Source organism: Octodon degus, unplaced genomic scaffold (genome assembly GCF_000260255.1).
Source record: "Octodon degus isolate 3935 unplaced genomic scaffold, OctDeg1.0 scaffold00012, whole genome shotgun sequence".
Lineage (NCBI taxonomy): Eukaryota > Metazoa > Chordata > Mammalia > Rodentia > Octodontidae > Octodon > Octodon degus.
In genome coordinates, this window is record NW_004524588.1 from 2,438,969 (window position 1) to 2,451,163 (window position 12,195).

At 46.3% G+C, this 12,195-nt stretch overlaps 1 protein-coding gene across 1 annotated transcript in view; it reads left to right on the forward strand.

Annotated features, from left to right (window-relative positions):
• The first annotated feature begins 1,210 nt into the window (after positions 1–1,210).
• The window catches only part of Bcl2l14 (BCL2 like 14), a 20,081-nt gene continuing 9,096 nt past the window's right edge, over positions 1,211–12,195 (forward strand). Inside the window, exons 1-3 of the mRNA XM_004626066.2 lie at positions 1,211–1,385; positions 6,236–6,699; positions 9,899–10,072. Of these exons, the coding sequence (XP_004626123.1) occupies positions 6,243–6,699; positions 9,899–10,072 (631 nt within the window). The 5' untranslated portion in view covers positions 1,211–1,385; positions 6,236–6,242. The remainder of the gene's footprint in view (positions 1,386–6,235; positions 6,700–9,898; positions 10,073–12,195) is intronic.

Below are 12,195 nucleotides of genomic sequence, written 5' to 3' on the forward strand. Positions count from 1 at the left end.
TCCCCAACCTGGAACTTGCAACTCCCCTGCCTCAGCCTCCTAGAGTGTTAGAATTAGACTCATGAGCCACCATGCCTGGTTTATAAGTTCTTTAATATCCTCTACATTGACCATAGTGGAGCAATTATGTACAATATATATTATGCTGGTGAAAATTCACTTTGAGTAGCCAAGATCTAACTTTCCCTGATCTAACTGCCGCCAATTTGTCTCTCCTTGATCTGTTTACCTAGAGTTTAAATAACTAGTCTTCCTTCTACTTTGATTCTTGCCTCCTCCATCTTCACTTTTCCACCAGCCATGCTCAAGTTTTCATGCTTTCAAGGACAACCATAAATACCCACTTCCATTGAGGATCTCTGTTAGGGCCAGGAATATAGATCAGCAGAACAGGGCCTGCCTGGAAAGCCCGAGGTCATGAGTTTGATTCCTGATGCTAAAATAAAATAAAAAATTTTAAAAATCTCTGATTAGAGAATACAATCATATTTAACTGTTTCTTACTTCATTTAGATAGGGACTCCTATCCCTAAATTAGAGATATATGTCTTTAGATGAGTCTTTGTGGCTTTTACTGTGGCTGCAGTTAGATTCATTTTGTAACGCTTTTTCAGTGGCACCGTTTGAATATAATTTTTGAGACTCAGGAGCGATAGCATGATATAAAGTAGAGCTACCAAAACCAGGGTTTGGATCTCAGTTCAGCTGACAAGGGCAAGATTCTTTACCTCCCCAAGCTACAGCTCCCTCACCTGCAAAGCAGAAATCCTAATGCCCGCCTCTCAGTGTTGTTAAGATTACAGCAGCTACTGTATTAACTGGTCAGTAAACATTTGTTAAACTGGACAGAAGCCCAACTCCGTCCTCCTGAAAGCTGTGAAGGAGCCTACTGCCTCCTGGGTGACCTGTTTGAGGCTCTCACTGGCTTCTGCTTCAGGTCAAGAGACAGGTGGCTGTTTTTATACCTTAGTCTCTCCACGGAGATTATTTTAAAATAGAGTCTAAGGGGACACACACACACACACACACACACACACACAGGAGTGTAGTTTTTCCTAAGGGCAATGAAAGTTGTTTGATGAAGGATGCAAAATTCCTTTTAGAGTCAAATTACAGGAGCAAAGGTTGGCCCCTCCTTCTGTGAAGGAGCCCAGGGTGGGGCTTAATGAGGAAGTGGCTCTCTTTCCCTGATCCTAGTTTCAGCCTTAGTTTAAACCTAAGCAAACGATAGCCTGGGGCTGTAAGTCACGGACGCTTTTCTAAGTGAGAAGACAGGAAGACCGGTGGGAAGTTTCCTCTCCAGGAGTCTCTGTGGAGAGACCAAGGCATAGAAATAGCCACCTGCCACCTGACCTGAAGCAGAAGCCAGTGACAGCCTCAAACAGGTAACCCAGAAGGCAACAGGTGCCTTCACAGCTTTCAGGAGGACAGAGTTGGGCTTCTTCCAAATTCCTTCCAAATTCCCCAAAGAAGGCAACCTGACTCAGGGAGCCATTGACCAGGCTTATTACCAAGTTCTTAGCGGTCAGTCTCAGGATACAAAGAGACACTGAGAAGCTAGTTAACTAGAGTTTCCAGGAAAGGGGGAGAAAAGGGATATGAAGGTTTCTCTTTCATTTCTCTTTCTGCTACATGGAGTTTTAGATAGTTAAGTAAAGAATATATATAGCTGGCCAAGTCCTTTTCAGTATTGAATGGTCCTCTTTTGGTACCCATAGAACAAGATGTGTGACAGTGCAACAGCCCGTCAGTGGCCAGTGCCTCTGCCTACTTGGAGACCAGGCATATGCTGGCCCCTCTCCTAGAGCAGGGCTGGAGGCCCAAGGCAGGGATCCCTGGGCTTTCCCTGGGGTGCTCATCCAGGTCCTGTTAGACTCCCTAGAAACTTCCTTGAACACTACACCCAGGTAAAGGCAGATAACAACTTCCAACCCTCAAAAAAGCCAGCTTCTTTTCACAGAGTCGTAGCTCTTCTGTTTGACAAATACAACCTAAATCAGGTTCTACTCTAGGAATTTAAGGGATTTGTATACCAGTCTTCATTTCCCCTTAAGGCTGAAAGAGCATGTTATACTCAACAATGACAGACAAGACAAAGAAGAAAGGCACAGAGAGGGCTGGAGTGAGAAGACAGCAGACAACCTTGTGGGCAGAAGGGGTCCAGGGAGCTGAAGATGAGCCTGAAAAAACAGAGTTTAGGAGTCAGCCTAGAAACTTCTGTCTAGGAGGAACATCAACACCCGGAAGCTCAAAAGTCCAGTGAACGGAAGTCAGGGGCTCACCAAGGGTTTTTCCATGATTCTCACTTCAGGGACAGGCAGAGGTGACAAGGACCAAGCATAGGTTCCATCTGCAGCAGAATTTAGGCACTGGGTCACAGCAGCCTCTATATGTGAAAAGACCGAGTCATCCTGTTGTTATTTCCTGTGTGTCTACCCATTACTTGCCATGGGAAGGTAAGTAAAATCTCACTCCACATAGGACTCCTCAGAGCGAGAAAAATCCCAGTGTGTGCGGCAATCCCTGGAGTGTAGGTGCTTGCTGCAGGTAGGAGGACTTCAGGAGAAACTCAGGTCAGGGCCATGCACCTGTGTTCCCAAAGGACATGGGAGGGGGACACCGGAGGACTTAGGCCATGGTCATTTGGGGATCCAACAAACGAAGGTGTATAACCTTGCCTCTGGCTGGGTAGTTTTGTCATAGATAAGGAGAAAGAAAGAAAATGTGGACTGGTAGGAAGAGGGTTGGGTCTCAGAGCCACTGACCTAGAATAAAATTCATAGAATAAACTTCCTACAGGAGCTAAACCCTCCTATCTCGGGGTTTGGAACCAAGGCTCAAGGCCTCCATAAACAGAACGTTTATAGTCCACTTTTCTATGGGTCCAGAAGTTAGACTTCTTCAGGTAAAATATCAGTAGGAATTGCTGACAGAGGGTGCGTTAAAAAAACTGTGATAAATTCCTTCACATAATATGGCTTTAAAGGAAGACTTGGCTATCAATTTAACAGTAGCTTTCCCTTAACTTGTAAAGAGGCTTAGTAAGAGGAAAACTTGTTCTGTGCATAGTGTCTTTTCTAATACCTCTATTCTCCATAGTTCCCTTCACCCACATGTACCCAGGCTCTTTCAACCGCATCCCGCCCTTTTCTCCTCATAGGTGGCCATTCCTGAGCATTCTGTCTTTCCCCTTTTTTTTTTTTTCACACTTTGTATTGCTTGGTGGGTGGACTGTGTCCCCAGTTCCTTTCTAGGCAGATAGCAAAGGGTTTTTCTACAAGGGAGGAGGACTTTATGCCCAATCTTAACGATGGTAGATTTTCCACTTTCTAATGTTACTCCTGAAGCAGCATTTAGAAAACCTATTTCCCAGAGAAGTCGGCCCCTGCCTCTCTCCAACGTGCATGCGTGTGTGTGCGCGCGCACACACGCACATCCTATTTGAAAGGTTTAACGCAATATTAAAAGGTCTGGTTTGGGTTTTTAACTTCCATGAACATCTCTTCAGAAGCACAACAGTGCCAGCCGCCCTCCGTCCTCAATACACACCTCCTCCAGGACCCCAACAGTGCCAGCCTGCTGTGCTCAGTGCTGCCAATTTAGAAGCTTCCTAATGAGAAACTCACGAATCTTCCCTTGAGAAATCCCAGCTCTGGTCTCTTCCCGGGATCCTGCCTCTCCCACACAGTTATGACCCCTGACTGAGCCTACATGGCTGTGCTCTTTTTGGCTGAGACCCCTGCTTGTCTCAAGTCCCTCGGCCTATCCTGTCTGTATGGGAACCAATGACCAAAGACACTAAGTGACATGCCCGGGGATGTGGTGAGGTAGAAGTTGCCTGACCCTGGCCCTGCGTCCTGCAGGCATCTACTTAGTTTGTCTGTACCACCTCAAATCCTATCTGCAGTTACTGTCCCATTTCTTTACAGGTTGGTCATGGTAAGACAGGGACTATGGAAAGCAAAGGAGCACTGTGCCTGTCCACCCTAATACCATCACTACAGCTTATTAGCATACCAGCTTACATGCCAAAAGACCAGGAGGGAAGAGGCCAGGAAGAGGAGGGTACATGATTAAGAGCATGCCAGGGCCAGAGCCCATGGGCCTGGACGACTGTTGTACAGTCGTGTGCCACCACATAGCAAGGTTGCAGTCAATAATGGAGTCCACATACAAGGGTAATTCCATAGGATTTTATCTCCTAGTGATGTCACAGCCCTCTTAGTTTGTGTAAATATACCCTGTGTTTGCCCAATGCTGAAATTGCTCAGCCAGTCGTGGCAGAATGTGCTTATAATTCCAGCAGTTTTGGAGACTAAGCAGGATGATTACAAGTTGAAGCCTAATCTGGAGGACTTCAGCTGTGCGTCAACATCTTAAAAAAAAAAAAAAAAAAAAATCCAGAATAAAAAAAAAAAAAAAAAAAAAAACCTGCCCATCAGTGGACTTCTCAAAATGTGTCCCTGTCATTAATTGGTTCATCCATGACCATAGGAAAATAATACATAGCTTTGTACAAGGTTGGGTAGCAGGACTTCTGGGGCAGTGTCTTGTACCCCCATAATGACTTTATGATTCACAATTCACCTACAGGAAGCTCAAATTCAAAAAGGTAAGGGAAAGGGAACCTGCTCAAGATCACAAAACTAGCTATTAGATTACCTAGGATTTGAACTCAAGACTGAGAAGCCCAGGTCATTTGCAAGAACATCCAGAGACTTTGAATTTTTTTTTTTTTACTTTGAATTTTTAATCCAGTGAGAGATAGGGAATCTGAGTCTTATATCATCTGAGACAAAAAAAAAGAAAAAAGAAAAAAAAATTGTAGTCCTTAATGTATAACTAAAGAAAACAAAGTAGGTGATTAGCAAAGAGAAATATTTTCCTAGCAGAAAACCAGAAAGGAAGTTATTTTATGAAAGTATAAGCAAGAAAAATTGAACAAGATCTGTTCATTACATACGCACAGTTATTTAGGTGGGAGTCAGGGTGAAACACTTCCACCCATGGGCTGGGGAGATGGCTCAGTGGAATAAGTGCTTCCCTAGCAAGCGCAAGGGCCTGAGTTCAGCCCCGGTTCCACCAAAAAAAAAAAAAAAAAACACTTCCACCCTTGCCATGTTAGGGCTTCCAGGAATCCTCCTAAAGCAAGCCTGTGATAATAACGCCCGCCCAACAGGACGTGGAAAAGCCCTCCATCAGAACTTTTTAAACATATAAAATAATAACACCATTCTCATAGAGCTGGAGTGTCAGCGGTGGATGTAGCCCAGGGTTCCTCCCCTGCACCATGACAATAACAGGATGCTTTGATCAGACGGAATCTTACCTGTCGTACCAAACAGAGGCAAACCTGGAGAAGTTACAGCAGAGGGTACAGGACAAGGACAGAGGAAGGACACTGGCAGGGGTTCAGACATTGCTCCTTCTTTGCTCACCCACCCTCCCTGTAGCCTCAGACTGATTGAAATGAGAAAATTCAAAGCTCCCAGCCTGAAATTGAAAGGCCCCCATGGTCTGGTTCCACTGCCCTTTATCACATACAGCCGTTCCTGAGCGCTGGCTATCCTCAAATGCTTACGCTGTAGCAGTGGTGGCAAAGCTATGGCATGCGTGCCAAAGCCAGCTGTTTGTTATCACTGAAAGCTCTACAACGTTCACCCTCACTGCACTGCACTAGAGTGTACACATCTTAAGCCAGGCATGGTAGACCATGAGGAGGCAGAGGCAGGAGGACTGTCAGTTTGAGGCCAGCCTGAGGCCAGCCTTAGTGAATTCAAAGTCACCCTGGGCTCCATAGTGAGACCCTGTCTCAAAAAGACATCAAACAAAATGAAACAGAAAAAAACAGATCCTCAAGTCATGCAAAGCCTACTCTCAGGCCAGTCAGTATTGAGTTCTTAGTCTGAGTATCTGCCCGCCTGCCTGAACCTCTGTCCTTCCAAAAGCCTTCACTCATCGCCCCTCTGTGTGAAGGTAACCTGTCCCTGTCCCATCTCTCTGTACTGGCCATCTGCATCTCCACTGCAGCTCATAACTCATTATCTTCCTTTGGAGATATTTATACCCGCGTCTCCTCCTATTCCAGTAAGACTTTGGATTTTCCACCAGTTCCCTTGGAAAATAGAACAGGTGCTCAGGAGATGTGTCCCGAGTGCTCGTCCTGTCTCTCCTAGCCTAGAAAGGCCAAGGGCCCATACACACAGGAGGACACCTGTGGACCTTGTCGTTACAGGTCCACCATGTGCAGTACCAGTGTGTGTGACCTGGAAGATGTGCCCCTAGACGACGATGACCCAGACAGCTTAGAATTCAAAATCCTGGCATTCTATGCCAAACACCATGTCTTCAAGAGGCCCCCTGCTGTCACCTCACCCAAGATGCTGAGAACAAGAAGCTTGTCCCAGCAGGGCCTGGGGAATCGGTCAGCCGAGTCATGGACACAGGTGTGGCCTTACAGAAATTCCTCATCCAGCGAGAAGGACATAAACCTGGGCAAAAGAAAGTATTCTTGGAGAGCACTATTTGGAGTAACAGAGAAGGAGGAAGAGCCACAGAGCTCACCAAGGGAGATCCGTGCTGAGGCCCAAGGACTAGTGGAATTTCAGTCCGAAGGACCAGTGATACCTCAGGCTGGACACCGCGGTCAGCAATGGTCCAAGTCCCTTTCCAACGTGGCACAGCACATGGAGAGTGAAGGTAGGCTTGGGGACTTCTTCCTCTTCCACCCCCAAATCTTCCCTGTCCTTGCATGCACAGCACTCCATCTCTCCTGTCCTTTAAGGCCTTAGGTGGGGCGCTTGTTGGCCTTGGCTTTCCAACTGATCCGTGTTCTGGAATAATCACCCTGCTTTTCTTAGGACTATGCCAAAAGGAAGCAGGTGGTAGTGGAGGGTGGACTTGGTCCTTCGGCCCCACTGTTTATGGATAAGCCTGCTGCCCATGTTCCTAGTCCTTAGTGCCCGAGAGCCACATGAGGGCAGAGGCTGCCTCTTTTCCTGCGATAGCTGACCTCTGGGACCCCCAGTTTGTTCCTTGTGTACATTGGGAGTGTCCTGCTTCTTAAGGTTGATAAGAAGATAAGACAGATGCAAAGATACTTTGAAAGATCCAAACCACACTAAAAACAACAACAACAACAAAGAAGCAGTAATAAAATTTCCCATCACTGGGACAAAATCAGTTGTATTGAAGATGTTTCACTACGGGCTTTAACATAGGACAGGAACTTCCTCCATAACCGCCGCAGAAGCGTAGTCCCCCCACAAGGCCATACCCAGAGCCCATGCTATAAGGAAAAGCCCCTCCTGCTGGGTTCACTTGGCCTGGGTGACTTGCTGATAACTGGTCAACAGGTGGCAGTAATGGCTCAATATTAGAACGACCCGGCTTTCTTGGGGAATCTGCCCACCTGCGGACAGCTGTAAACCGTTTGCTGTGATCAAAAAAAATCCCTTCCCATTAGTTGCAGACATTTCAGCCAGGAGAATCAGAGGTGGGGGCCCTTTGCCCAGGTAACAGGAGGCAGCAAGAGACCCACAGGAGGGCGGAAGGGGGCTGGCCAGGGGCAGCACAGCAGGGGTCGGGGGCCAGAGGACACAGGGGTCCTCACTGGGGCTGTGGTTAACCTTGCCAGATGAGTCTGTTCTCCAAACTTGGGGGTTTCAACACTGACTCTGGAGTGCAGGGAGCAGATTCCAGTGTCCTGCCCATGTCCCCTCCACCAGCCTCACCTCTCTCAGGGCAAGGACAGCAGGGGCCCTCCCAGGTGTGCACAGGTGGATGGTGAGGGTTGGCGGCTCTTCGCTCTCAGCGGACACAGCCTTGACTATGCCTTGCTTTGAGGGTAGGCTGGGAGAAAGGCGTTTAGTGGCTTTCGTCCTGGTTTTTCTGGGACAAATGACACTCTGTTTGGACATTTACTGAAGTATCACTTGATCTGTTATTTTGTTTGTTTTTCTTTTCTTTCTCCTAAAGTTGTTTAGAAAATGATGGTGGGGATGGCAGCCGAGGGCCTACCAAGCTAAACTGTATGTGAGATTGAGAATACAAGATTAAATTAGAAACAGGTTTATTTGCTGACTAGTCTCTGAGGCTGGATACTTACACATATAACTATAATACAGAGCTATAATTATACATACACACAGACACATAGGAAGTGGCCACTTACATTCTAAGGTGGCTCCTGGGGCTTCAGCCATCATGTACTTTTTAAGCAGGAAGAAAAGGGAAGGTCAGAGGGGGCCTTCTTGCTACATGACTGCTCATTTTTAGAATGCTTTCTTGAAACTGTTCAACAAATGAATATATATATATATATATATATATATGTTTGATACATGTATAGAAATTTCTCTTTAAAAAGTAGAAATGATTGTCTCCTAAGGCTGTCTTCTCACAGTTCTCATCCCTTCTTGCTTAACTGGTTAATGATGTGGTTCTTCTGCTAATTGTGTTGGCTTTACATTGGGTGTGACCCAAAGGAGCCTCGTAGTCCATTTCTTTGTTGTTCTATAACAGCCAGAGTTCAGCAGTTATTTTCCCATGGATTCTGCTCGTGAAAGGCCACAACTTAGCCTACTCTCTTTCCCAGGACTCAGATACCAGGCTTGAGATGGAAACTGCAAGGTTATAATCAGAGCCTACCAGTAAGAGGCTTTAAGATACAAGGAAAGCGATAATAACACCAGTCTTAGAGAATACTAAACCATGGGCTTTTGCTCCTTGTTTCTCCACAGCCATGGTCCTCCATATGTGGAATGTTAAGCTTAAGCTTAGTTCAGCAAGATACAAGAGATGCAGGGAGGACAGGAGAGACGATGGAAAAAAGAATTAGGGTGTGTTATGTATATTATCAAGCCACAAGGAATGTAAATAGGTACTGCAGACATGTAGTAAGAAAAATCAAAAAATACAGTGGAAAATCTAAACAACTATAGCTTTAATAAGGGCCAGTGAGATAGCTCAGTGGACTAAGCACCCGCTTAGGCAAGCACAGGGACAGGTTTTATCCTGGGCAACACATGCCCCCCTGGCCTTGCCCCTGGGTGTGCTGAGCCAGCCACCAAGAGGGTGTGGTGGCCCACACCTGTAATCCCTACACTGGGGAGGCTGAAAACAGGAGGCTCATTATGAGTCTGAGTTGTTTAGTGAGACCCTGTACCAAATACATAAATAAATACAGGATTACCTTTTTCCTCTCCCATACATGAAGGCCAAAGTGGTGTAAGTCAAGTCTGACATGGAAACTCTAGGAAGCCAACAGTTATCCATAGAATTCTGCCATCCCTCTGTTAGAGGCATCCACACTCAGTCACTCTATGCACCCTACGTTAATTGAGTGCTTTCCGGTAGATGTGGAGGAAGTAGACATGGAGAGACTGTAAAAGCAAGCAAGGCCAGCTGATGTTTATTTGGTCATGAACTTGGGAGATAGCGTTGGCCAGATGATGGGGATATTTCTCCTTCCCCAGTGACAAAGCTCCAAATGTTTGGCAGTCTGTTGAATGCTGTCCTGTGCACATAGGGCACAGCTCTTCATGAAACAAGATGTATCCACCAGAAAGTAAAAATAGAATAAGCATTGCCTCAAACAAAGGACCAAGCATTCCCTTTTGTGATTCTTTCCTTGCAGAGGGAAAAAGGGACCCTCACTTTGCAAGGGCAGGGTACCCGAAGGGCAGTTGTTTCAGGGTGGGAACATTCCTCTCTACACTTCTGCCGCATCCCAGCGTCTGCCCAGTAACTGCCAGTCCTCTTTGAAGAGCCCACACACACACTCCTGAATCCCCTCCTCTCCTTCTGGGGTATCCTCATCACTCTACACTGCTGTGCATATCAATAAGGCAGATGCCGTTCTGCACAGTGTTCTCATCATCATTTTGTCTTCTTTCAGCTGTGGACCCCAGAGTTGCTTCCATCGCCAACCGAGTGTCTGAAATCGTGTACTCGTGGCCCCCACTAGAGGAGACCCAGGGAAGACGCTTCAAGTTCAAAGATACTTTTAGAGCACAGGGTTTGCAGTTGCAGTCTGGACGCTCAGAACCTAGAGCTGCAACTTCTAAGAAAGGTAAACCTTCCTTCCCAGTGTTTGCGTTGGGTGGAGTATGTGTCGGCAGAGGTGCATGGGTAAATTTGTGCATTTATTTAGCTTAGAGTTCTGCAACCTGGGAGTCTCCCCAAACCTGACCTCAACACACTGCACTGGACTGCACCAGCAGGTTCACCCCACCTGTTTCACTCATTGCGCAGTCAAAAGTCTCCTGTGAAGGGGGAGGAAGGAGCAAAAATTCTGCAGTCTAGCTTGTCCTGGGAAGAGGAATGCAGTCCTAGATTCAATCACGTTATTAATGGCTTTGTACCAGTTTGCACTGGATAGACTTGGAGAATTGATTTAGAAAATACTGCTCTGGACTCCTGTGAAACAGCAGAGGGCAAGGGGGTGTCCAAGACACCAGGACTGGTGCAGAACATGGAGCAGAACTGAGTCTCAGTGACCAGACTGAATCATTTGTCACAAAACCATACATATAGCTGGGACTATAGGTCCTAGCAGGCTGGTAGGAGCTGGAGGCCCTGAGGTAGGAGTTGAGATAGCAGGACCACTTGCCACAGGACAAGCCTTCCTCACCAACCCCCCGCGGGAGAAGTGAGACACAAGAGGCTCATGGCTTTGCAGAACCCGAAAGGACGAAGCAGAAGTTTGCCCTGCAAAGTCATTAGTGTACCCTGATGCCCAGAAGTGGAGGGGTGTGGGCTCTGCCCACCATGTACTGTACTCTGGAGCCACAATCTGCCCCAGAGGGTCTGCATAATGAGCCAGAGGAAACCAGCCTCTGGGTTTGTGAGAAATAAAAGTGTCGGCACTTCCCTGCTATCTCAGGTATGCCTGGGAGATAGGGTATCTCAAGCCAAGCTGAAGCTCGGGAGCTTTTCTGCTCTGCACAAGAGGACTGTAGGCCACTCTCACTGTAGCTTTCCCAGGGAGAGGCAGCAGCAGATGAAACTACCGTCCCAGCTGTACAGGCGCACATTCCCTTCTCTCTCAAGTGACAGCAGCCCCAGGCGGTGCGTTTGCCTCTTCCCTTCTTGGGAAACTGTCAATTCTGTGGCCTCTCTTTCAACCTCACCTAACAGAAACGTGGACTCCATGGCTTCAGTGACTGGGCCACAAACCAGAAATGCTGTTCTCTTAGTAAATGTCTTTGCTCCGTTTGGATTCTGTTGTATAGCAATGAGCATTTTCACCTTGCTTAGATGGCAAGCTGTGAGACACACGATGTCATTGTCTCCGTCCCCTATTCCAATGTGGACACCACACACCAACAGGTAGCCATTTTGCAACCTATCTGCCCTTGTAGCCCTGGAAGTAGAGACATTTGTTAGTCTTACGTATATATATCCCACTTTGTGTACAGGCATGGCCTATACAGTAGGAATTTTAGTCAGATAAAATCAAATTTGAAATTATAAAAAAGACAACAAAAATAGAAAAATAGTATGAGTTTAAAAATGAGGCTAATCTCAAAATGTGGATCAGGAAGATTATATGCCTTCTGAGATCTGGGCTATAACTTTGAGCATATACTTTGTAGCAGCTATCCAAAAGCAGAAATATGATCAAATATGAAACTTATCAATAAGGAAAAAATAGCCTCTACTGAGATAAAGATGAAAGGCCAGAGGGAGGTCTAGGAGTAAGGCGCAGTGGCATGGTGCTTGCTTAGGATGCACACGGTCCTGAGTTCAGTGCCCAACACCGAGGGGGGAAAGAAAGAAAAATTAAGAACTGAAACCATCATTCCACAGCCGTATGGAATATGTGCACCCATGTTTACAGCAGCACTATGTGTCATAGCTACATCTTGCCAACAATGCAGATGCCCATCAACTGAGGAATGGATAAAATGATGTGGTCTTTTTATACAATGGAGTTATAAAGAAAGATACACTGGAGGCTTTTATAGGTAACTGGATGCAACAAGAGACCGTACTTAGAAGTGAGGCTATTCTCAGAAGAGACCATACTTATACGTGGAATAAATCAGACCTGTATGTGTAAACGTTGTATTGGCTCCCTAGTGTAAGAACCTGAAAGAGTAAATAAAATGTTCAAAGTACAATAGGTATTGTGAAAGTGAAAGAAACTGTTCAATTGGAAAAAAACAGGGATGAGGGGAAGGAGAAAAGAAA